Source organism: Lepisma saccharinum, chromosome 4 (genome assembly GCF_977018435.1).
Source record: "Lepisma saccharinum chromosome 4, izLepSacc3.1, whole genome shotgun sequence".
Taxonomy (NCBI): Eukaryota; Metazoa; Arthropoda; class Insecta; order Zygentoma; family Lepismatidae; genus Lepisma; species Lepisma saccharinum.
The window spans coordinates 108,073,323-108,101,184 of NC_139232.1; the positions used below are offsets into that span (position 1 = coordinate 108,073,323).

General features: G+C 39.6%; 1 protein-coding gene across 1 annotated transcript; it reads right to left on the reverse strand.

Moving 5' to 3' along the window:
* Positions 1-1,500: 1,500 nt before the first annotated feature.
* LOC145987313 (uncharacterized) lies at positions 1,501-27,862 on the reverse strand. Its single transcript, XM_083121833.1, has 10 exons — positions 27,742-27,862; positions 24,955-25,619; positions 24,033-24,238; positions 21,041-21,189; positions 19,516-19,688; positions 17,339-17,484; positions 14,852-15,013; positions 9,876-10,045; positions 3,914-4,006; positions 1,501-1,878 (listed from the first exon to the last, which is right to left on the reverse strand). The coding sequence occupies exons 2-10, from the start codon at positions 25,599-25,601 to the stop codon at positions 1,729-1,731; spliced, it is 1,896 nt and encodes a 631-aa protein (XP_082977959.1). The 5' UTR covers positions 25,602-25,619; positions 27,742-27,862; the 3' UTR covers positions 1,501-1,728.

Below are 27,862 nucleotides of genomic sequence, written 5' to 3' on the forward strand. Positions count from 1 at the left end.
GAATGTAAAAATCTTGTGTATGTACTACACAGACGATTGTTGCCGATCTCAGAGATTAGTATATGATGTAGTTTTGTTTAAGGTTTTAAAGAAAAAAATATCGCCGGGCTGTTCGTTCCCACTTTGTATTTTAACATTAATTTATCTTAGGAAATTGCCTAACTTATGATTTGGATATTAAAGAGGAAATAAAAAGTAAGCTTAATTCAGGAAATGCATGTTACTTCTCTCTTCATAAACTTTTGTCTTCTCGTTTAATATCTAAGAAACTAAAAGTTAAAATATACAAAACAGTAATTTTGCCTGTATTATTATATGGATGCGAAACTTGGTCCTTTACATTGAAAGAGAAACATAAATTGAGATTATTTGAAAATAAGATCCTTAGGAAAATATTTGGACCTGAAAGGGATGAGGAGACAGGTGAGTGGAGAAGGTTACATAATTTAGAACTACATAATTTGTATTCATGTCCAGATATTATTAGAATAATTAAATCAAGAAGACTTGGGTGGGCAGGCCATGCGGCACGAATGGGAGAGGAAAGAAGGGTTTACACGATTCTTGTTGGGAAACCTGATGGTAAGAGACCTGTAGGAAGGCCTAGACGAAGATGGAGGGACAACGTTGAGATGGACCTAAAGGAAATCGGTAGGTATGGAAAAGAGTATATAGATCTTGTTCAAGATAGGGACAGATGGAAGGCCTGTGTTGCTGCAGCCATGAACCTTCAGGTTTAAGAAGGCTAGAGAGATAGTTAGTTAGTTATGGTTTGAATGACTGCAGTCCTGATTAATACTTAATCCCAGAATGGACTCGTACATTGGGATGCATAAGTATTGCTCGGCAAATTGTCCACGACTATTTTAATTGATTTTTCTCTTGAATCCTATGTGCTTTTAAGCAATAAATTTGTACGTCAGCAGCTTGTTTAAGTGTTTTGTTTCAACTCTTGAAGCTCTCGTTGCGTAAAACAAAGCAAGTAAACATGGGATGGACAATTTGCTCGGTATTACTTATGAACAAGAAAACTCAGGAGGATATGTGTAGAGGTTAGGCTACTTCTGTCCATTCTGCGACGCCAGGGACCACGGGTTCGAATCCTGGCCTGGGCATGGGCATTCTTTGTGAGTGTTCCTTCATCAATTTCATCGTATCATCATTCATCCTCATCTTCGCGATTAGCCAAATGTGAAGAAAAGCGAAGTAAAATAAACCAAATCAAACTTCTGTCCATGGTTCTTGTGAGTTTAAATTTGAGTTGCTTTTTTGTTTTTGTTTAAAGTCCACTTTACGTACTTTATGTTAATCGGGGCTGGACCTACAGTTTAAAGTACGATTAGAAACACTGCGATTTATGCCCACAATAGGTCATGCCTCTTGTGCTGTACGTACATAAAAGTAGATATTTTACATATATTTAAGTTCACCACTAAAAATAAATCATAAAATGGTTTATTTGTTGGAAAAAGTACAATAAGTATGAAAATATTAACCTTTCAGTATTGTTTAACACTGCATTTCAAAACTGCATTGAGCCCAGCTCTACAATACTGCATAATGATTTATTCCTACTACATGGTTGGGATAGTTAATTGGAATTGAATATTGTACACATTCTACTTCGAAGTACACATTGCGGGATTAATTTAACATCAGTGATGAGAATTTACAAATGAAAAATATGGCATGGTATTTCTATCCTATTTTCAAGGAGCTTCCTGGTGCTTACGACCGATTATCACAATTCTCAGCTACAATCCATATTTCGTTCTGTCTTCCATAAAATCGTACTATATAGTCATAGATGACAACGAAGTATTCGTTAGATTTGAAGCATGCACCGAACTGATTTAGTCGGCGTGTGAAGTCTGCCACCTGTAATAAAAGCAGAGAGGTTTTATTGTAGAATCAAGGATTATATATATGGTAGAATGTTCAAATAGTCACGGTGCTGAGAATGAGATCAATGTTGATAAATTGAGATGAGCGAGACTCTGCAAGGCGAGGAGGGACAATTTCCCCTAGGTCTTTCTCGCTGGGGCAGCTGCTGATCACTGTTCCCAACTTCGCTCTCTTGGAGCCAGATCTGGCTCTTTCGTACACTCGTTTGACTGTGAACTGCGGCACCCGCCCTCTGCCCCACTATGATGCCACCACTGGCTCCGGCCCATAAATACCAACTTCTGCCATGAGTGTACATTTTACACGTGACGTGATATTCGTATAGCTATAGGCTGCGTCACCCACCTCTTCTTTCCTCCCCATGTATTTTTATATAAAGCGCCGTGGCTAAGATGAAGATGGCAATTTTGTTATCCGGGAACCCTTTATTTTCGATTTTATATTAACATCATTGGATTATTGAGATGGGTGATGCCGCCAAATCTAGGCGGTGAAAACTAAGAATAAATTGCCATCACTTTAAAGCTAACGGTAATAGCAGCACCCCCACCCCTCTGACAACTAAAATTACCCTAATAGGCACTTTTTATGCAGCCTTCGTTAATCTAGCTCCTTGAAAGTCCTCTTTAGCTATATTAATGGTGAAATTTAGCTCTATTATGCACATCAGGTTTGGCAACACTGTCAGGATGGCCGTAGGAGGCAAGGAGAAATGCACTAGGCTTTGGGACCATTATTTTATTCGTTCTGTCGGGAATATCAAACATCCGATGACGTAGAAAAGTACATGGACAGAAAAAGGACACGTTGAACTATGTCATAGTAGTAGAAAAAGTCGAAACTCCCATTTGATGAGCCGTAACTTGAAGTTGAAGTTGATGTCCCATAAGGAATACATGGGATTCGGTAAATGCTAATTCATCATATTTTTCAAAAATTGTATAAGGCTTAATAATCAAATTAGGAAACCGCTTCCACTTGCCACATGGGTAGAAATTCATAATCTTCATTTCTGGCGGAGATCTTTTTAGTAGCATTGCTCATTCCGAGGATATTGGAATAAATGCAAGCCTGGTGCGTAATTGTCGCTCTTCGCCTTACGAGTGAGTATTTGTGGCATCGAGGCAACACAAAGATATACACTCAAGAATTTAATAAATTTTGCAGGTAGAATATTAATTTATTTTCTCTTCTTCGATTCATTGCAAAGCTGACCAACCATTTCATACTACCCTATGGGGAGGAGTGGTTGGCGTAGCGATGCTAGAGGTCTGAAGTTCGAATTCTGAACTGGGCACGGATATTCCACTATTGTTTGACCTATCATCTATTTCAGCATTCATCCTCATCCTTGCAATTGTCTTACACAGAAAAATTGATTCGTTACAATTAACAAAACACGCCTGGTTAAGATTTTTAGTAATTATAAATAAAAAATTAGTAACATTTACTAAATTTGACCAAATTTATTGGTAACTCTAAACAAATATACATGATTACTCAAAGAATTTGGTTCTGGTGAACATTCATTTGTTTGTCAGCTATTGAAACAAATATTTTGTTACCAGAAACTATTTTGTGGGAGGTAGAAAAGTGACGTAAAATATTTCGTCCAGTGTATGCAAAAAGATAATTGGGTCTGGAGTTATTCATTATAATTTTTCAGCCAAACATTTAATATAATTATTTCATTGCCTGAGAATCCACGATACGTTATGTACAAGGTCCTGGCCTTAACCGGTATCCTTTACCACTATTAGAGACATACCGTTAGCAACATATTTCTCATGAATAACTTAGAGGAAACATAATTTTATTTGTGTAAGCGACAATAGTGTATAGCTGGAAGTTACAGTCAAGGACATTTCTGGCTTGTAACGAATACAATGACTTTCAATGGAATCATTGCAACCCAGAAGTGCCCGAGACTATACAAGTCTCCTACTACTTATATAGTGCTTTTCACATAAATATGTTGCACATGCAGTGTAAGTGGCTTAATTCTTACCTCTTTTTCTACCCGGGCAGGTTCCATGAGATACCCTCCTAAAGTGTGAACATAAACAATCAGGTCGTTGATTGAGACTATCTGAATTGCTGGCTGTAAATGTAAATAATGTTATCATTTAGTATTTTCACATGCAACAGCTTAAATTATTTTCAGTATAAATGATTATCAAGTAAGACAAGTATGATATATGGTTATGAGTTATTTCGGACTTCTTGTTTTACATTCACTAGTTTTCATACGTAACTGAAATTAAGAGGTTTAAGTGATATACGAAAAATTAGTATATAATGAAGTAAAATCTGTAATTGTAATTAAATAATAATTTCTTGAAAAGATCCGATGAACAGGGCTAAACATGTAATTATTTTTCTGGACATAAGTAGCCCTATCATAGTATGATAAGATTACTTAAAATACATAGAGTAAGTTTTATGTTCATATCATTGCACTGATGCTAAATGTGATAATACCGGTATCTCTTTTCGTTGTTTGGTTCTTAATCCCTGTAGTGAATTTCATGAAAATTGAGTGCTTCTTATGTTTCTAAAAGAACTCGCATACGTCCACTTCATATCATTTGTCGTCAACCAATAGCCATTTACTAGCAGTGGTTGATCCACCTTAAATTATGCGCCTTGGATTATGTAGCACCATCTATCGTGGAAAGTTCGAAACACTGCGTGACTTGTGTTCCAGGCTACGTTCGTGACCCAATTCAGTGGGCAATATGAGGCATTTATTTGTTTAATGACACATTTCAAAAGAACAGCTCCAAAACTCTGTATCCTAAAGGTATGTAAATCAAAATCTTACACTTACTTTTCGCAATTATCGTTTGTTTTGAATAGGTGAATTGATCAATAATCAAGTGTCAACATGTCGCGTTCAGCATTTGACGATATAGCTAAGCAACTTTGTCTGATCTTTTTCGGTAATTCTGCTGCATTGTGTTCTTGTTCTAATACTAATGATACACTTTATATACGAGGTACGTATATATGAATACAGTATTACATTACTTTCCGAGAAACGGACGGAACGTTCTGGCATGTCCTGGATGTGACGTGAAGTTATTATCGGGTGTAGAAGATTCCTTGGATTTTACAATCTAACACGGCATAGTGAAGGAAGAAGTAGATTGTGTCATGGAATAAAGATCCAAAAGATGCTATGATGGTAAGTTAATCACTTAATTTTTCCTATGTTAACCTAACCTAACCTAACGTAATGGCAAGTTAATCTCTCAATTTTTACTATGTTAACCTAACCTGACCTAACCTAACCTAAACTGCCGAACTGTTTTTTTACTATGTTAACCTAACCTAACGTAACATAATCTAACCTAACCTGCCGAACTGTGCATGTTTCGTGACTTGAAAGTATGGTACTACTTTACTATACCGGAGACACCTATCAATGATTTATTTCGCAATTTTTTACATTGCTAACGTACTATTCTGCATGGCGGAACATTTCTTTAGGTGAAATAATGAATTTCTAACGAAAATGTATATTTCTTACATTAACGAGTACTTACTGTTGTTCCTTATTTCCCACAAACCATCCACGGGTAGCCCCAAAAACCACTGACGTTAACCCAAAAATTCACGATAGCCCCACGAACCATCACGGGGATGAGGTATGCCTACTAGGTTAGGTTAGACCTGTTAGGTTAGGTTCCATTAGCACTCCTTTCGTTCAATTTAGCATATACGGACAACATCGGCTTGTAGCAGCAGCAATAGCGCGTTGGATATAGATTTTCGTAGAAAACCACATGCATTCACATTAAAATGGATCAAAACTACATTCCCGAACATCAACAACGCTACAGAAAATGATTTGCGTAAGTACTTTCTCCCGTAAATTTGAAGAAATCTGTCTCTGGTATAGTAAAGTGTTACCGAAAGTATAATTTCATAAACACAATAATTCGTGGAACATAGCAATTTTCTTGCATAATGTAGTTGGAAACACTGATATTCTAAAACAAAAGCCGCAATATCATTCGCAAAGCAAGCGATATCGCACCGTTACGTGCGTTCGGTAGCACTTAGAAAACACTTAGAAAAATGCGTTATTTTAGTAGAAAAAGTGTTTGTTTTCGTGTAAAAAGCATAATGGCACCTTGAACTATGTTCCGCAATACACAATTTCTAAGTACGAACCAAGCGAAACACAAAATATCCGATTTTAATGTGTCTCCGATATACGGAGGTGGTAATGAACACCCTCCCCTAGAAAGCCAATAAGCTCATTTTGAATGTTTTCTGCCGGGGAATTGCGTACGGCTTCTAAATAGGTCAGCAGTTTTGAACAATCGATTTCTCATGGTTTTGACTTTTCTCTTTTACCGCAGCATTATATTTATTTTTACACATGTTGTTAAATAGGGAACGGTCGTCCGTGAAACCAGTATACCTAGATATATATACATACGTACATTACTCGTCCGTGAAACTAGTATACCTAGATATATATACATACGTACATTAACTACATAATGTAGTCTACATTTATCATCGCTTCATGTTTATATTTAGTGCACAATTTAGTATGGAGATTAGTTTTTCATAGTTTGAATAATTTTTAAACCAAGAGGTACAGCCTTCCCGATGACGTAGTGTTAACGCTGTCAATTTGTAATGAAGGGGTTCCACCTTCGATCAACGGTAGAGGCACATGCACTTTAAACTCTTTTGCAATTAGTTTATCTGGGACTAACATTTGATAAGCCAATAGTTACAATAGAATATACTTGTAAGAAATTATTTTAAGCAGTGCATTTTAATTATATAGGCCCTATTATTATTATATATATGTATATAATGTAAAAAGTTAAACATAAAATGTCACTGTGTGTATATATAGTGATTTCGGGGCCTACAGCTCTATATTAAGGCACTAGAATTTGCTATCATGCTATTTAGCTTGTATACACTCGAAACTATATCGAAAACTAATAGCCTATATTAGTTTGCCATTTGTTGTACAATTGTAGGTAGACACACACACGCAAACACACAGCCAAAAGTGGAAGATAAGCGACGTTAAACCAGGCCCGTAGCTAGAATTGATCTCCAGGGGTGCTCACGGGTTATCAGGGGGGGTTGTAAACCAATTAAATTTCTCAAAAGTATAGCAGTGTTAAATGAAGGTAAATTATGTGTGTCTGTGTCGTGAGGTGTCATTAAGTTAATATAAAATATAACATTTAGAAATATCATACAAATACTACAGTTTTCTTTTGTATATCTCCTAAAACATTTCTTGAAGTGTTAATTGACTGCTGCTGACATCACCCCTTATTACACATTCCATACTTCTTTTGATGATACAGATATTTATCTCATACAAAATGCACAATAATCAATCATAGTTCCTACAGTACATTCCACCACCCGTCGAAGCAATAAAAACTCCCCTTTGTTTCCAAAACTTGATGATGACGTCAAAGTCACAGGGGCAGCGAAGGTTTTAATTTGAATTTGAATTTTTATTTTCTTCCGTAGACCCTTGATTAAAAGGAGATGGATACATATACAAGAAGCCCCCCGTATGAAAGAACTTTCTAAATTCTAGAGAATCTTCTAAATACTTGCCTCTACTTAGACTTCGGCTCATAAACAAGATGAGCAAATGTTCAAGTTCTGTGAATTTATCCTTCACAAGTTGTGATCAAAATAAAATCTCCTGTCTACATTTTAACTCTCCACTGCAAACAAATTATACAAAATAGTTTTACCTAACATCAAGCAGGCTGAAAACAGTGCCGGGGGGGGGGGGGCTCAGACCACCCTGGCCCCTGCCTGGTTACGCGCCTGCGCTAAACAAGAAAAATTCGACAAATGCGACCAAGTAAGAAATGAGAATTTATATGAGGCGATCTGTTGCGATTATAGTCCGCAACACCGAAATTAGTTTCGAGACCAGGCTTTTTGTGACCATTTACTTGCCTGTCAATGCCGCCACGCAGCCGACTCACCACTGAGCCAACGTTGATGGAAAAAGTTTTTAGCTGAATTACATTACCAAAGTACTTGCAGGCAGGAGGAATGCCTGGAGGGGAATACATGATGGATCTAAATTAGCCAATATGGAAATGAATCAATTAGTTTGCTTGTCAGCCTTGGGGACCATTTCCAAGTTTCGAAACGATTTCCATATCTTAACTATTTCAACCAGCCACTTCCGGGTAAATAGGTTTTTGGAATTTCAAATAAATTTCCAAAAGTTTACCAGTGTTAATCACGTTAAACGAGGAAGAGTGATATAAAAACCTTCAAAGTCCGATAGAAAACTATGAGGTATCAACTGTTATTTACAAAATGACCTCGAGGCTTGCAACCCTGATCAAGTGAGCTTGAAAACTTTATTCTATCATTTTCAAGATGTTGCCTCCTCCATACACTTGCATCAGTCGTCTCATACCCTTAGGTATGGGGGATCTTTTGGGAATGTACCTCACTAATCATCATTCATCTTTGATGGTAAAGCACTCTCTGCTCGTGGTGAGCTTGGTGGTAAGGCGCTAGAGGTACTAAATTTACACACTTGAATGGCAACACATGACACTTGAGTTTCACACCCCTAATGACTGGACCAGCATGGATAATGTAAGGATATACCTGTCTCTGTACTGCAAGAAGATCTGTCGTGAGAGGTTATGCTTGTGACTGTACGTAGATTCTGACTTGCGACTAGCGTTAACACGTTTTCCCTAGAGCACCCTCTGGAAGAAAACCGTATAGAAATCCTCCGGAAAACAAAACTCAATATATTCATCTATCATGAAATAGTTAAGTAAGACTATCGGATTCTGTTTACTTCAGCGGGAAACCACAACATTTGCTCCAGTGCATTTTAATCTCAGTGAGTAACAATTTGGTTCAGTAGAAAGTAGTTCAATGTCAGTATTACATTGGCAAAACTGTTTCTCCACACACACTCTACATATACTTTACTACCTTCAAACTAAGTACACTTTCCCCCTATTTAACACACACTTCCAAATGTAATGCTGATGATATGCTGTGAATTTTGACGTACCACTGATGCCGTTGCTTGCAAAAAGTGCATTGCTCAGGCCTTGCATATGTGTTGGCGTAAACCGTCTAGCTAGGGGCATTCCAGATTTACGTGTCTGACATTTCGCACACAAAATGTGGCTCTACACATGAGATTGGATTAAGATATTCATAATGAACGTATTTTATAGAATTATGAAGTACTTTGTCGTGCCTGCTAACAAATTTTTAAAAAAAAAACTTTAGTATGAAGGCATAGCATGAATGCATAAAAAGCATTAATGAAAATGTGTTACGTGCTTGAGGCTTTAAAAATGTATCAAAATTTGACTTCATTTGTCTGTGACGCATGTAGGCTGCAGATGCTGATAATTTTTTTGAGTGAAATATTCAAATTATATGCATTCACAAACATTCAAACATTGACGCAATTAAGAACACTAATAACTTTCAGATTAATTCACTTTGTTATTTACATGGAGTAGGACCACTTTTCGTGGAATGCCCCTCTAGCGTTTGTGACTGACCCAAAGATGTTAATTTATTTCATTTACTATTTATCGTTTAATTTTTTTTAATACGCATGGTGTACAATACATTGTATCATTATCAATTGCCAATTTGTTATATTATGCTCAATTAGTATGATATATAATTGTGATTCACATAATTGCTAATATAAAATTACGTTGTATAAATTTACATAAAATTTCAGCATGACAAAAGAAAATAAACAAATTAATGCAGATAAATAAGTGATTAATATATGGAGTTTTATAATTGTGATGTCCGAGTATCCATTAATTTTATCAAATTGTAAGCAGCTTTTTGATAAAAAGAATGCTAGGATGACTCGTTGAAGTTTTTGCAAATGGGATTGCTTCACGTTTATATAGTCTTATGGTAAACACGAAAGAGTAGCGAGTACTTACGGCCAGTGGTCCCGTCGTCGGGGGGTTGGAGTGCAGTCTCTCCGGGAGGTATAAGAGGACGGTCATGTTTTGGCGACAGGTCCCATTCCTATTGTCCGCCTTTGCTTCGTTCACGTGGATGATTCCGATCGGCCTGGTTGCTTCCAGAACTTCCAAATGGGAATTTACACCTTCGGTAAGAACGAAGGAGAAATTAAGTAACGAGGGATTTTCACACACAGAACTTGACACACTGGAAAAAACGGAAGTGGTATAAAAGAATAGAGTGGCTTTGGATGCTTCTCTCTTTCTCTCTCTTCGTTTCTATGTCTTTCTCCTTTTCCCTGCTCGGTCATTATCATTTCTCTCCCTGCCTCTGTCTTTCATTCTTTTTCTCCAGTCTTTTAACTTATTTTTCACTCTATTTCTACCGTCGCCTTGTAATCAAAGGGTCCCGGGTACGATACCCGGTGGAGGCACATAGTGGTTCGGATTCCACTTTAAACTGTAGGTCCAGTCCTGATTAGCCTTACTGTGCATAAAGTGGACTTAAAACAACAATTCAATCAATCAATTCAACTCTATTTCTATCTCTAAATTTTTCCTTTCTTGGACTTTTTATCTGTATTCATTCTGTTCATCTCTCTCTCCTTTTTTACAAACTCGATGGGAGAGTAACTATTGAGCTACACGCAGTTTGTAGAGATGTTGCTCGTTACTTTGTGTGGCATGTCACTTGTTGCTTGTCATTTTTCGCTTCGGTCTGAAACCTAGAGTATAGAAGGGAATAGAGAGAGGGCAAGCTTGTTTCCTGGGCGAGGGGAATGAAGCCGTGAGGGGAAGGGGATGAGGTAAAACCGCCATCTTGGGATGTGCCACAGTTACAGATGATACAGCGGTGGAAGTAGGGATTTAAGCGTGGAATGTTCGTTTATAGTGCATGCTATCTGCACATTTCAGTGACACTGCGAGTAGATAATAAATAAGAAGCTATGCCTCTGTGCGCAGCTTTCGGATGCAACAATAAAAGTGGCAAGAAATGCTTTTAAAAAAGAAGGAATTGAGAGATCCCCAAATAAACATACTTACAACATGTTTACGTTTATTATACACGCATTTCTGTTGTGATTTTATTAGTGGTATTATTATTAACGGTATGTATAAAATTTTAAATTCAAAATTGTGGCATGATCGCATTAGCGAAAATCGTTCGCACGTTTCATAAAGGTAACTATTGCAAATGTTTATAGGTGTTGAGAACTTTGTGGAATGTAAACGAACAAAGAGAACTTCAGACATGGAAGAAGAGAGATGTGTCTCTTGGAAACCAACCATCAGAAATAAATGAGACCTTCCGAACCGAAGCGAGACGCCAAGCTGCACGTGTCGCTCGGACTGGATAGACCGTTTTCTTAATACCGCCTCGGCGTTGGTGGGGCATGCACGTTTATTTTTTTTGCTTCAGACTGAAGTAGCCCGTGTCGCTTGTGGCCTCAAATAATGGAGTTTTCAGATCTAATGTACACGTGACTCATGTCGCGTCGAAACGAGCAAGCCAACGTTTACAAGCGGCACGTATCGCTTGTTGTTTCGGTATGAAATCTCTCTATTCAGACCGAAGCGACAAGCAACATGTGCCGCTTGGAAGTGAACCCTCAGAAATCAATGCAACTTTTCGAACCGAAACGACACGGCAAACTGCATGTGTCACTCAGACTGGTTTGTTTTCCCAATAGCGTTTATCGTGTCGTCTCGGTCTCTTTGTAGCGCATGCGCGGTGAATACTTGCTTTTAGGGAGATTTTACACCGAAATGTGGCACGCGGCATGTGTAGCTTAAGGAGTTCACCAATGGAAGGTAGGCTAGTGTGACCTATCACGCCTCTATAGTGTGAAACGTTGCTGTTGATAAGCTCGTTCCCAAATGGCAATTAGTGTTGCCCACGGGACGAGACGGGACAGGCTTTTAAAAATTCGAGACGAGACGAGATTGATCATGTGTCCCTTTGACAAACGAATATTTTCGAGACGAGACAGCATTTCACAGCATTTCCACGAGACGAGACAGGCCAAAGTCTCGTCTCGTGGGCAACACTAAATGGCATGTGTCGCGCGAGCACCTGAGAATTCACACCGGAGTGGCAAGCGACAAGCGACACGACATGTCACTTGAGAATTTCACCAATGCAGCCTTGTGCGGTCTGTCTTGCTTGTTGGCTTGCTCGTTCCGACGCGACACGAGTCGTGTGTACATTAGATCTGAAATCTCCATTATTTGAGGCCACAAGCGACACGAGCCCCTTCAGTCTGATGCAAAAAAATTAACTGTGCATGCGTCACCAACAAACCGAGGCGACACGATGGACTGTATTAAGACTGTTGATTGGCTCGTTCCAAAGCGACACGCGTCGCCTGTCGTTTAGGTGTGAATTCTCAGCAAAGCAAAATATTCACCGCAGATGCGCGAGCAACACGCCGAAACGACACTATGTATGTGTGGTATTGGTAAAATGACCCAGTCCGAGTGACATGCGAGCGACACGTGCAATTGTCGTGTTGCTTCGGTTTAAAAAATTGCATTCATTTCTGAGTGCCAAGAGACACTAATCGCTTGTCGCCTGTCGCTTCGGTCTGAATGCTTCCATTGAATGAACGAGCTCCTGTCTTTTGTCGCCTATCGAGTGTCGTGTATCGCCTGATATTTCTACCTATAATCTAAACTTAGGCTTACTTATCGAGGTGACGTAAATTTTGTTATTTCGTGTTAAACCTTTGTACAAAGCTCATATTTTTATTTAATAATGTTTTGTGATGCATTTACGAGTGTAGGAGTTAAAATGCAATTCCTATTTTGATTATATTGTTATTTCATTAAACTCTTTCTGATATACTAACGTAACATTACATATGGTAAACGAACACGCCCCAGCACATAACAAGGTCTAGATCTCTGTCTTTTCGTCAAAACTACGTGGGCCGTTCAAGTCAATCGGGGACTTTTTTTTTTCCAGGTTTAAATAGACGCCTAGCCTGGAGGTTTTGTATGCAGTAGGAACTGGCAACTGTGTGCTGTTACTGGTAGGCGGCGCTCATTTCCCGCGTTTCTGCATAGATCGTTATTCAAGATGGCGGACAACAGTGTGAATGTCTACATGGAACAGCGTGTTGTGATGAAGTTTTTAGTGAACGAGGACAGAAAACCTGCAGAAATTTACAGAAGACTTCAGGCTCAGTACGGTGATGAGACACTCTGTCGCAGTAAGACATTTGAATGGTGTAAGCGCTTCAAAGATGGCCGTATCTCTATTACTGACGATCCCGGTCGTGGTGGATCACAACCCACGGCAATCATTCCTGGAAACATTCAGCGCGTGGAGCAGCTGATCCTGGACAATCGTCGCATAACCTGTCGTGAAATTGCAAGGGTGTGTAATCTGTCGTTAGGAACAGTGAACACAATAATTCATGATCATTTGTTGTTCCGAAAAGTGAGTGCACGGTGTGTCCCAAAGCAGCTGTCCGCTTTTGACCGACACAGAAGAGTTGAAGTCTGCAGAGAACTCAAGGACCGCTATGACATGGAAGGCCAGGATTTTCTGAATCGCATCATGACATGTGATGAAACATGGGTTCACCATTTCACTCCAGAATCCAAAAGAGCATCGATGCAGTGGAAGCATACGGAATCACCACCTCCCAAGAAATTTCGAACAGTTGCGTCTGCTGGTAAAGTGATGGCAAGTGTCTTTTGGGATAAACAAGGGATTATTCACGTTGATTTTTTACCCCATGGTGTCACTATCAACAGTGAGTATTACTGCCGTGTTCTGCGTGATGTGCATAAGAGTTTACGGAAGAAACGTCCGGGTTTCATCACAAAGGGTGTTCTCTTTTTGCAAGACAATGCACGACCGCATACCGCTCAACACACATTCCAAACATTCCAGGAAATCGGCTGGGAGACATTACCACACCCCTCCTATAGTCCTGACTTAGCGCCAAGTGATTTTCACCTGTTTGGACCCCTGAAGGAATTCCTTGGAGGAAAACATTTCAACACTGATGATGAATTGAAGAATGCTGTCCTACAATGGTTCCGCCGTAATGATAAATCCCTCTATGCGGAAGCATTCCAGGCGTTAGTTAAACGCTGGGATAAGTGTATAACTGTAGCAGGCGGTTATGTGGAAAAATAAATCCAGTTACCACACTTTGAAATTTGTTCTTCTATTTTTTTTAAAAAAAAGTCCCCGATTGACTTGAACGACCTAGTAGTTACTAAGAGCTTCGTTTTATTGTTTCTGACGATTTAAACATAAAGAAACATAACAAGCTGCACCTTCATTTTCCCGACGAAATTCCCTCTCGCTGAATGTTAACAAATAGACAGCTGTGTGGCACATCCCAACATGGCGGCCGCCGCAAGCTATTTTGGCTTCAGCTGACGTCGCACACGCTCTCTCTATACCTTCTATACTCTAAGGTCTGAAAGCTCCCTTTCTCTCCCTTCCTTTCTCTCCCTCCCCCCCCCCCTCTGTCTCTCACTTCTTCTTTCATCCTTTCTCTATTTGCTATTTTCTCTCTTTCGCTCTTCCCTATGTTGTCTATACTTCCCCCTCTTCCGCTTTTCATTCTTTCTCCCTAGTTTGCTATTTTCCCTCCTTCGCTCTTCTCTTTATCTCTCCGTCTTTTTATATTTCCGTCTTTCACTCTTTCTATTTTGGTATTTTATCTCTTTCGTTCTTTTCTGTGTTCCTCTTTCCCTCTATTTTCCTACTTTTTTAATGTTTGTTTATCTACTGTCCCCTCTTTCTCTCTATTTTGTTATTTACTCTCATTTTCTCTTCTCTCTATTTTTCTCTTCCTCTCTTTCACTATTCTCTCTATTTGTCTGTGTCTCTCTTTACCTCTATGTTGCTATTTTCTCTCGTTTTGTATGTTACTCTCAATTTACATGTGAAAGTAGGGCTAAGTGATTCTTTCCAAAGAGGAACCTACCGTGTTTGTAGAGGTGGAGGGGCATGAACCCCTTCCACACGGCTGCATTGGAGAAGCTGCAGTCGTCCACCGCCGTGGAAGCAAACACTCCATCGTAGTACAAGCGCTTTTGGATCCCGTTGCGGTAGATGCGGAGAACATCAAAGGGAGGGCACTCGACTCCTGAAATGATTTCACGTACTCAGTACAAGACAATATCATAGTTGGTATTGATTGATTGCTTTGGTTTATTTTACTTCGCATTTCTGTCACTTTGGGTAATCGATAAGATGAGGATGAGTGATGATTTGATGAAATTGATGGGCTATCTTACCATGCAAAATTACATTTGTGACTGTTATTCTTTATAGCATTCGCAATTTTATTGTCACGATAAAAATCTTTGATAAGAAGACGGATAATTCATTATCACTGTTACTGTTTTAATTATGTATCACGGGATATATAGTGAAATACACGAACTCGTAAGTCGGTTTCTGTATTTTATTTCTTAAAACAAATAATATATTGTGTGCATGTTGCTAATTTAAAATCTAACAGCAACAATTATGGCGACCCTGCCAGGATTCGTGAATATATAGTGTGGAAGTTATCTTCTGATTACTTTAAATAATGGATCGGAAGCAACATTCTTACAACTTAAGAACGGGAGTTTTCTTAAGATCCGATGTCGTCGATAGTGTCACATTACACTTCCGACACTCCCTTGTTTCAGACTTTCTTCGCAATTTCTGAACTTTGATGTCATGGCTCCTAGCAGATGAAACACGAGTTCTTACAGCAGCGACCATGGTGGAAGTAGTATCAAGAATTTCACATTCCTCCGCTTCAAGGAGCACGAAGGACAATATGGTAATGCACTATGAGAGGGAGAAGACAGGACTGTAAAAAAACATATGCGCGGCCACTGGCCATAGCAACACAATGCCAGATGCTTGCGGATGTCTTCCTTCGGTGTTGGAGCCGCCTGTGTACAGCAGGTTGCAGAAATGTAGGGGCCGTTCTGAATGAACTCTGAACTTGTCGAAATGAAAAGATGTATGCGCATTTCCCACTATATATGTATGCATGTTATGAATCTTTCCATACGTCTGACACAGAAACTTTCTTTATTTATCCACAGTTTGGGGAACCCGAATCCGAGCCCTATGAGGAATGGATTATACGAAAAGTGGTAATGCCGTAAACAAAACTCCAACTAACCGCATTAGTTATCGCTCCGTAGAAAATTAAAGCACAAGTTTTAGACGCGAACTTTAGACGATTAACTTTCCTTCGTTTGAAATCGTTAATCAGGTAGAGGTTGGCAACACTTGTTGGCATCGTTTCAAAAGTGTGGGCGGCTGGGTTTTTTGCCCCAGAGCTCAATCTCCAACTTAGACCGACGGGTAGTGGGGGGAAGGGGGCATATTCAGATGCTCCTAGGACCTTTACAGGTTCAAGTACCAAATCCAATCCTTCCGATACGATCAGTGTGTGTCTGGGGGAAATGACCTGCAATTCTCGGGGAATAATTCATCTGTAGTAGAGGTTAAATTGAGCGAAATTCACGTTCGTTCTAGATCACAGGGCAGAATTCCCATGACCTACTTTGTGTCTTTTGGTCACGTGAGGAAAAGCAAATCACTTCCATTAACGAGAGATAAGCTGATGTCTCCTTTTTACGGCTGAAATTTAACGTTTGCGTCAACAATACAATAGTCGCGCTAGTAAAATATTAAAATGGAGGTAAGGGGTTAGTGGTAGAAAGACATTTGGGGCGTTTTCCAGGGTTGTTAAAGTTTCGGGAGTTTTAAATAAATTCAATTCCGGTCCAGGAGAGAAAATCAGTTAGCGTAAACGGATTCTGAACCGTAAATAACCTTTTTATCTGTAAAGTGTTTAAATTTCGCCCAGGAATATTTTTACCGGACCAATTAAAATACGATCCAGGATCAGTTTTCTTCTGGATCAGTTTAAATACGGTCCAAATTCTGTATTGAAATGAAACAATACGCAAGTTGGACCGAATTTAAGTTGTGCGAGGAAAATGGTTCCGGTCCTGTTACGGACCAATAAAACTCATTAGAATTTATGAATTTCTGGACCTTTAAAAACCGTGGCTGGCATTCATTAATGTTTTATGTAACAATAATTATGTACATTTTTAAAAAGAAGGAAGAAAGTGAGTTTTAGGTTGTGGTAGATTCAATTCTGGCGAAAGTGAATGGTGAATTATTTTTTTTCCCCGTGGGATGGTATCTTTAACTAAGGCCACGGACAACTTTCGGCACCTGGTACTGTTAGTTGCTGGGTCTTCCATCGAACTGTAGCTTCCGCCACGTGTATTTGTTAATTGTTTACATGAATTGTGTTCTAACAGCGGACACAAAGTAAGGCATAAGGCATAAGGAAAAATTCTGAGTTTTCACTGAACACGAAAAAAATATCTGATAATGAGAATTTGTACTCCGAAGTCCTGAAAGTAAATGAATGGCGTGTACTCACCCCTGCATAACCTTTTCCTAGTCCTGGACGTCATCTTCGTCATTGGAGGATGACGCACTTGTGGGCGTGGCTTTATCTTCTCCGGGTCTCTGAAGCGCGTTCCAAATAGCCATACTTCGTACCTAATGGGTTTATGAGCCTCCGGCCTGGAAAACACGTGAAATCCATAAAGAAACAGAGAAAATTACTTTAATGGAACCCGTAATTCTCTTTCGTTCTTTATGACGTTTCTATGCTTTGAAAGCTGCATGAGATATTTTTTTTTCTGCTAAAGAGGAGGAAATTAACTTCGACTTTCGCAAGCTTTATCCACGTGAATGTTCGTGAAGAAGAGACAAAAGTCGAAGAAAGGTAGAAGGAGACAACTATAAAGAATTGAAAGAAAAACCGTAAGATTTGCAAGATTTAGTTCGTGATGAAAACATTGTGATATGCGGCATTTGAGCTTTTTCACAGCTATATACCGTAGCAATCAATATAAGTGATTTCATGGAGGCCGACTTCAAAAAATATACCTTGGGATTACTTTGAGCTGTGTACCTTGAGATTTTAGTAAAGGTAAAGTTAACCGTGGCATGAAGGCAAACTTAAGGGTTCTAGTACCCAATACAATTTTAGTTCTTGTTAAGCAAGTAATAAATGAATGAATTACTTTTAAAAATTGAGTAAGAAAGTTTTTAACAGGCATGTTTTATTTTCTTGTTAAGGGCCTGTATCAATTTTATTTTAGTTAAAAGGTTTATCCTCGTATTGTGTGACTGGTAAAAATAGCCTGTGCGCTAATTTTTACTTGTGCTTGTCATAATATTAATTATTATTAATTGACCTATTTGAATAAAATATTATTATTAATAATAGGCATGCTAATCTTATTAACCTATTAATTCACGTTATTACTATTATAATTGAGTCACTTTGTTCGGAACCCTTCCGAAATATAGTTCTAGATACGTGCCTGAATTTCATCTAATTCTATCGTTCATCCTCATCGTCGCAGTTAGGCTATGAAAGAGTCAGAACTGCGACGCGAAATAATGTTAATACAAAAAGTATAGATTTGCGCCGTCAAAACTGAACACCTTCCTTGTGAGATCTCGCGAGTGGCAAATGAACAGACTTCGGACGCCCATAATCAAATCTCAGGCTGTAGTTCGATACCAGAATACTTCACGACGAGGCAAGTGACTGTAAAAATCCAACGAGGACCAAACGCAAGGTCTTTTGGGGCTGGCCAATCTCGTAACCATGGCGACCTGATTTAGCCACTCCCGCGCAGCCACAGCTTCAAATGACAATTTAACCTTCATGACGCTCTGCTTTGTATGTTCTTAGGAAATGTAATCCAATCTCGCAACGAATGGCTACTTGCTGCGACCAATTTTTGCTGAACGTTTTAAGATGAGGTGTGTGAGTAGTGCGCTTTCATGCCAGAGGTCACGGATATTTTTACCCCTTGTCATTCCAGACAAATACTGCTGACGAATTGGACTATAGAGACGATCCTCAGGCAGTGGCTTGCCTAGGATATTAGAAAGGTGGATATTACCGTAAGAGGTAATGTGTCTTCTCTTTTTTAATTGTTAGTCGTTCTTTCATTTCAAGGAATGACAGGCCAAAGACGGGGGTGACGTATATATATATACGCTGAAAAACCTAGGCTGAATCCTGTTTCGCGACAGCCCTTTGAGGGGAAATGGACTACCAAGTGTTTGATTGTTTGACACGTGGTCAGAGCATCGAGGTCCATTGCCTACTTTCCACATATTGTGCTATATCCTCCACGTGTTCAGGGGCGAAAGTGTGCCACTTTATGTGAACCGGAGTGTACAGATCAGTGGTGTATGCTGAATCCAAGATCTGTACTATATCTCCATGACACGTTGGAGAAGGGAGAAGACTATGTTTCGTTAAACGCCGTGTAAAAGGAGTTAGACACACCCACGTTTCTCGTTGTCGGCGTCTTCAAGGAGCGGCACCCAGGATGCAAACTAGAAATAAGGTTGCTAACTACAGAATTACCATCATTATCTTATTGAAACGAACAATGGCATTCACAATTTTGAATAGGTTTTTCTTCATATTTCAATACCTCGTAGATAGCCCGGCTGGTCTAGAATATACGCCCCTGATGCAAGCACACCCAAGCAATACCCAGTAAGGACACAAAATTCAAGAACCTGTTGTAAGCAGCCAAATAGTAATAGCGGTCCATGAAGGCCTCTCCGTTGGCGCGAAGTGTCTCTGCCAACTTGTCGACGCGTCCTCTCAGGAACCTATCGCCGACCTCCCAGAGCCAAGCCTCGAAGGCGTCGACGAACACCACGCTCTGGTCCACGGTGTCCAGCAGCATCTGCAATTAGTGCGTTCCTACTGTTAGCCTCGAGCCACGCCATTCCTCCTGGAAGTTAACAGAGACAGGTCTTGTAGGCATGCATCTCACATACAGCACACGTATCTTTATTACAAAGGCTGAGATTGAAACCATAGCCTCTTAGGATGTACTCGTATCTAGACTTGTTTCATACTACAACATGCATCAATCAGTGCAACATGTTACACATATAGGATGCTAAATACAAGTAGTACTCGAAATGGATATTCCCTGCTGATGGACTGCTTAGTCGACTTTCAGTACAGATGGAGGGATGCTTTTGTTTTCTTTCAGTTACCGCAAAAACCTTACATGTAAACAGATATTTTTTCCAGCTCATACCATTTAACATGTAATAAATGTAAAAGTTGCAGTTCCGAATTCTTCCACACGCTCTTCTTTACTTTACACTGCTGTTTTATAAACGAAAGAAAAATTACATTACTTACAGATCATGTTTGCACTTGATTGCAACATATCTTAAATTTTCAACCTTGAACCTCTTTCTGTTTTAGGCAAGAATATTTTTATACCCATATACGTAAAACTCGCTCTACTTCACAAGATACAATTGGACAATATTTTAAGGTAACAGAATCTCACACATGTTCAAGATCATCTACAGACCATCCCTTGCACGGTTGTCCTTTCTCTCTCAAAAGGAGAAGTTGTGGAGTGTTCCCACGAGGACAACAAAAGAAGTCCTATCTCCTTGTTTTGTAAAAAAAGTGAATAAGTAGCAGTGGCGGAAGGAAATAGAAAGTTCTTAAGATTTAAGAAGACCCCAATTTTAGTAGTGGCTGTTGGCTCTAACATATACAAGTTTATATACATGATATACATGATATATATATATATATATATATATATATATATATATATATATATATATATGCATTTTCATATGCAATATGGAAAATCAAGGCCTCCCGCAGGATTTTTTCTCGGGGGGGGTTTGCTTAAAGTGCTTAAAGTGGAGGAAACGTGGGCTGATGTTTTCCTCCAGTCAAGAGAATTCTCATAGGACAATTTACATAGTCAGTTAATCTGCTGTCCTTCAAGGCATGTTTTCATGCTATAATTTCAAAATTAGAATTATATGAAGTCTTTCCAAATACGTATCTCTTCCAGTGCATTTATGAAAATTATCCAAGCTGGGAGGATGATTCATGATTTTTTTAGCGTGGATACGGTACTAATGCTAATATAACTCTTGAAGAGTTTAAAGTTTCTCTACTAAATACATATACAGGTGAGATACCCGACTGAAATTCGTCCCTCCAGTTGTAACTTCTAGAGTTATTCTAATGAGGATGCACTTTTATTCTTACCTCGTTACTGAGAGGCGACGGAGGATCCGCTCCAAAGGATTCTGGCAGATACAAAGACACCGTGAAGTCATTCATCTCCTTCAGGACTCCTGGGTGCTTCCCCAGCCTCATCTGCGTTAGTAACGGCGTTGTGAGATTTATAAGCGTCCCTGCAAGAACACAAAAAAGAGTCTCCCTGAGTTATCTTTAGACGAGGGAAACAAAGTGCATGGGAAGATTCATTGAGGGGATTAACTTAAAACGCTAATGTATTGTAGAGACATTATTGTCGACAAGAAAGTCTTAAACAGAACCACTGGGGGTGCTCAGGAATGAATTTTGGAAAGAGTTTTGATGTATATATGTGTGTGGGTCGGAGGGGGTTGTACGTATTATTATTACCGTATTAACGATTACATATACATGAAAATGAAATTCTACACAAAACTTCTTCCTGAAGCAATTGTTTCCAAATTTCCAGAATGAAAATTGCGCACTTCGGAATCCTGAAAATTGGTAAATGAGTTCCAGAAATAGGAATTGGATCCCGGTATCGAAATGTTGGAATTCGCACAAAACTCGAAATGTGTGTTGAGGCTGAGAATTTACCTTTGAATGTCTTACTTTTTGTTCTTTGGTCATGAAATGTAGGCTATTTTAAAGTTTAAAAACCGTATCAGGCCATTCCTGAGAGGAATACATAGTTTTAAATGCTTGTTTTTGCCTATTTTAGTCATAAGTAGATAACGGATTTTAAGTGGAAGTCCTTTTTTTGTTTTTCAAGACGGATCATGGAAACACAACAATGTTGATAATTATCTTCCACCAACAAGATTACATGGTTTTGACTTCCATTTATATCCCCTTTTCAGCCCACATTCCCGTTTTTAAAACATTCTTCCTTTCTGGTCTCTTTATTGACTAGTTTTTCAGCATACATTCCTTTTTCCTCATTTTAAAAAAAAATACCTTCCCTTGCCTCTTTATTGACAAGATATCAACTATTTTGTACGACTGTTTTTCCCTGAACAAAACATTCAACAGTTGTCTATTTGGTGCAGTTTAGAGGAAAGAGAGAACAACCTTCCCTCCAAGAGTGTTGGAAGGACGTTTCAGCGATTGTTGCAATAATGCGATCTGGGCATTACACAGTAACAAAGGCACTGTAAGTGGCACGCCTGTTGAGTTGAAAGTGTACTTATCTGTTAGATTTAGGATTTTATTGTGAAGTTCTTTAGAATAGTTTTAACTCTGGTGTGTGACAGTGACGACAGTATTCAGTGTAAGTGAAATGGCGAAGCCAGGTACAAGTGGCTGCAAGTTATGGAATGTGGTAAGCTGTTGCGAGGAAGATTTAATCGAAACGGATGGTAAGATTATTCACTGTACTTTACCTGCAATAAAAAGAAATGAAAAAGGACTATAGTTTATTTTTGCACTCCACTAAAAATATTATTTTAAATGAAAGCACAATGTATACCATTCATATATAAAAAAGAGATACATTAATACGAAATTTAATGTATTCCTTTTTATATATGAATGGTATATATTGCGCTTTCATTTAAAATAGTATTTTTAGTGGAGTGCAAAAAAACCTACAGTCCTTTCCCCCCTTTTTTACCTTTTCAGTTTGATATCTCTATATTCTAGTTGGATGTCGACTTCCAATTCCTTCATTTTGACAGTTTCATGGTATCTAATTACCTGTTAATTATACAACATGCGTAATTTCATTTCATTTCTTACCAAAATAGTACACCGGTATCGGTGATTAAATTCGAACCGATACTTTCCTATATTGAGATATCAGTTTCGCTCTAGTCTTATAAGTAAATATTTGCGTGTGTCGTTAGCAAATTTTGTTAGCTGGGAGATGTAAACCCCCCCCCCCTCCCTTCCCGCCTATATCTACATGCTCTGCTTCGAGCATTGCGTGGCTTCCTCCAGTTTTTTTTTACGGGTATCGCTTATCGGACACCGTCACACCGCATTGTACACCGTCGTCTACTGACGTCACGATAAATGTTCTCGTTGTTAGGTTAGGTATGTTAGGTTTGGAGCTTTTAGGATAAATAATACCTTCTTGGCCAAGCCCCGAAAAACTGCAGTGTATTAATACTAAGAGAACTAAACAGACCTAACCTAACAACGAAGGTATTCCGCGCTGACGCCAGTAGACGACCGTGTTCAATACGGTGTCCGATAAGTGAGACCCACTAGTTAATCGCCTTCAGATGAAAACACATGTCACCGCACGCAAGATTGTGTGCAGATCATGTAATATTGATTAGGAATCCTTAAGAAAACCACCCAACAATCAATATCTGAGGCTGATTGGAACGTCGGTTATTGACGAGGCATATCCAATGATCCACGGTTGAGGAAAACGGCCTTCCCAAGGATATAAGGTACAAAGACGACCTGTAGAGGACGGTGTAGAAAGAAATATCCGATTACGGAATACAGTAATGTGTATAAAACGTATTCAATGAGGAAGACTTCAGAGAATCCTTCAGTTTGCAGGATCCTTGTTGGTTTGATTATATGAGTTTATTTTACGTTGATTTTCTGCCACATTTGGCTAATCGCCACGATGAGGTTGACTGATGATATGATGAAATTGATGAAAGACCACTCAAAAAGAATACTCATGCTCACGCCGGGATTCGAACCCGGTACCTCCTGGCTTCGTAGCGCGCTGTGCTAACCACTCCGCCACGGAGGTCAGCATCATCAGTGGCCTGCCAATCAATTTCGTAAAAGGGGCCTAACCTTAACTGTATTTGACCTTGTTTCCTTTTTAGTAATATGGATTGAAGAAAAGACGTTGATGACTCCACCAACACCACCTGAGCACGTGACCAACCACCCTTCTTTATTTACAAAACAAGCTATGGCATAACCGGATACTAAAGTAAGATGGTGCATGACCTACTTCCTGTTGATGAATGTCACAACTAATAGAGAAGGGTTGATCGGAAAGTAAGAAAACTATGAAACATGAACTAACCTTTGTCGTTGATCCCTTTGAAGTAGTCCCTCAATCTGAAGTATCCCTCCATCTCCGCGAGGAGTCGGCTGTCGGTCATCAGAACCGTTGAAATCCATGTTGCTTGCTTGTACTGTCGAACTTCATAGTGACGCCTCTCTTCGATGACGTCGTACTTTGGGCAGTTATCGCCGCAGACTGGGAAAGAGCCAGGTGATGGCGTCGTTCTTCCCAGTAGATCAAGAGAAAGAGAAAGTGTATTTTACTTTGCATTTCACTGTATGAGGCAGACAACATGAGATTGTGTACTTGACATGCCGTTAGGGACATTGTCTCGTAATATTTACAATATTTCTATTTTCCTCTATTTTGCCATTTGGAGAAATATTATCTCACTGGTCTACCACATTATTTACTGCTTACATGTTTCTATACTAGAATCTATATATACTGACAACTTTCGATCTCGCTGCCGAAGTTTCCGGGTTCGAAGTCCGCCTTGGGTATTCTTTGTGAATGCCCCTTCAATTTTATCTAATCGTTACTTATTCTCATCGTTGCGATTATTTAGAAAGTAGCAGAAAAGTGACGTTAAATAACATAAAAATTACAGATACAAATATACGCCGTCACGGCGGCAGAACTCTTCGCGGCGCGGCCAGGGTATGGGTGTTATTTATGACTGACACTTCATATTTTTCATCTAATTATCACTTCTCATGATCGTGGTTAGCCAAAAGTGGCAGGAAAGCGACGCTAAATGAAAATACGAATACAGATGTAGTGGCGGGTGACCTTGATGCTATTTCTATGGGCCAATCGTCATCTTCCACTCTGTGTGTTTGTGATTGTCTCTTCGTTCATTTCATCCTCATTGTCAGGATCAACCAAAAGTGCAACCAAAAATGTTTAGCAATACAAATACCAAAAAAGTGCTACTTACGTAGGAGGAATAGTAGTTGGAGGAGTGGTAGGCTGGTACTCCTCCTCCCACTGGAACACTTCTGGAAACCTCTCCCTGAGGTCGGTCGTGTCCTCGTCCTTCAACTTTCCCCGAGCGGGCTTCTTCTGCACATCCTTCAGGGCCGGTGACGACGGCTTCACCAGACTGGCCGGCGGAGGGTCCTGTCCCGAACCCTCCCAGACCGGAGCCTCCGCACTGGCAGGCTCCGAAGGTTTGTCTCCGTGGTACACCTTGCGAGGCCCGACCAGCAGGGCCGTGACGTTGGGCCGGGTGCTCGCGGACAACCGCCTCGGCACCAGGATGGCTTTCTTCTTCGGTTTGGCGACCGGTTGCTGGACCTTGGCGTCCTCCATGAACCCGTCGGACGAGTCTACCGCGTCGAACGAATCGTCCACCACGGGAACGGGTGGATCCGGAGGCTGGGACGGCAAATGTACATCATGATCCCTGTCCGCGCTGTGGTTTACTTCGGCTGTACGCTCACTGATTGCAGCACTCTTGACTTCCGGTTCACTGTCCACGTTGGTGCCTGTTTGGTTACCGGTTGGAATCGACACCTTTCCTTGAACGCCCACCAGTTTTGCAAAGATGACTCCGAAGAACAGAAACACCAAATGTAAATTCATGGTTACCACCAGATGACTCTGCCAAGAAAACAAATCATGACGATGCACAATTAAAAGTACAGCAGCAAAGTATAGTCGGAGAATGGTAAGAAAAGCATTGTATCGTAAAGAACAATGCACAATATAGGCTCTCATTGGCATTTCATAAAAGTACAAAATTTAAATGTATTATGTTAGCCCAGGTCAGAGATTGTGAAACCCAGTCTCTACAATAACTACTGATCTAATTTTCAATCACGATGGATATTCTCAGTTGCTCCTGAACTGCAGACGTTCAATGGAAGCAATAATCCTGCAATACACTAAAAATAATTTAAACCTCGCGCAACAAAAAAATAACGATTTTTAAGGTCCCAATCAGCAAAACTGTAAATGTCCATGCCTCACATATCGAAGTGACATGACTTATTCAATAAATCTGCGGAGTTGCTCTTATTTGCTGATTCATTTTCAACTCCATATGTAGTACTTTTCCAATAGTGACGAAATTTGGGAGTTTTAAGCGGAATATCCTGTACAACTTACAGAAATAGAAAAAAGTCTTCAAACTTTATGTTAGTTACATAAAAAACAGCCAATGTTTTAATTTCTTGCCTAACAAAATATAACTTGACGTGATATTTTATTACACTCACGATTTAACCCAGTTGGTAGGCATACTTTTACCATTATGTTAACTGACACAAGAAAGAATGAAGGACGGAAAGGAGAAGGGAATGGGGAGAAACGGCCATAGTCATTGTTAAAGATACCATCCCAGCGTTCGTTGGAGTGTCCGAGGGAAGCCAGGAAAAAAAACTCAGCCAAGATAAAAGTAACCTCCAGAATACGAGTCCGTCACCTTAGCCACTAAGCTAACTCGAGGCTATATGTATCATACAAGTTCACACATGCATTATACTTTTATATGTTAATTCAGAATATTGCAGCAATGGTGTAAATATGTAGAATATAGAAAAGACAAAATACAGTAACCAAGAGAATGGCTGAAAGGGAAGAAGGTATCAGAAATAATGCAAGGCTTCGATCTGCCGTGATGGTGCATTTCCCAAGGGACTCTCGTAGAGTGGAATCTGAATTACGGACCATGTTTTATGCATTGGCCTCGAATTGCAGGACGTGAATATATATATGCCCAACATATCCCCAGTAGCAATATATAGAAGCACATTTCTTTTTGTCCACTTATGGCATTTTTGGTGTAGACTACGAACAGTATATACTTGGTCAGGATGAAATCGATACAATATTTGATTCGTTCTCATTCTCCTCTCTGGTTGTAAATGCTTGTCTTGCGTCTCGAAATATATATATATGTAGTAACTACAAACAACACAACCTTTCACAGAGTACAGAACTTCTCTCAATAAAGTTTTTCCTTTTTTAACGCTACGAATCGTCGAAAAACGGAATTCTATCCAGAATATATACTATCCCGCTGAACATCTTACTACACAGATACCGTTCACGATTTACTGTGCAATTATGATAAGTAAAATATAAATGATCACTTTAACAGGCTCATTGGTATATCCAAATAAGTTACGTAACGAAGGAATTTTGGTTTATATGATATGTTGAAATAATAATTAATAATAATTTATTATTACTATAGTACTTTTCCCGCAACGTGGCCGTGGGGTCTAAGGCGTCATCTTTTGGGCTCCTGCTACGGGACGCGCGCAGGAGGAAGGGTAACAAATTTTCTCCTGAGATTTCTGCCCGTGTAAAGAACCTGTGGTCACCTACCACCGTGAGGAAATTTGGGAGCAACGAATGAGTAGCATAACCTGTTTCATGGCAACCTACAACAACGACTGGAGGTTCGTCGTGCTGACCACACGTCACCTCCCACTGGGAGCGAGTCAGGCAGTAGGTAGGTGGGCCCTGGCCATCACTGGTTGTTGCCCAACGGGTTATTATTATGTTATTACTATAGTAGTTGAAATAATATTAAAATGTATTAATTTAAATAATAGTTGTTAATGCTACTACGTGTAATCTATTTTATAACATTGTCCTGACACAGCAGCCAAAATTCTTGTCGATACCCGTTTTCAACCAGATCATACTTGTACTTCCAAAAGATCTGTTGACAGTGTTGTAGAAGGTGCATAGCAATAAAGTGAGAGAAACTTACCGCTGTCCCTCCACGTGCAGATTGCAAAGGCTGTCTCGTGCAACTCCGGAGGACGTGTGTCTTTCAGCGACCACAGCATGCAACTGTCCGCCCCCACTTCTCTCGTCCTTCACATGCGAAA

Excerpts from the sequence above, each read along its gene's own strand:
- LOC145987313 (XM_083121833.1), bottom strand. The coding sequence starts at position 25,601 with ATGAATTTACATTTGGTGTTTCTGTTCTTCGGAGTCATCTTTGCAAAA. Across the intron at positions 24,239-24,954 it reads CCAACTACTATTCCTCCTAC|AACGACGCCATCACCTGGCT; the intron begins GTAAGTAGCACT and ends TCTACTGGGAAG. Across the intron at positions 1,879-3,913 it reads CTGCCCGGGTAGAAAAAGAG|GTGGCAGACTTCACACGCCG; the intron begins GTAAGAATTAAG and ends CTTTTATTACAG.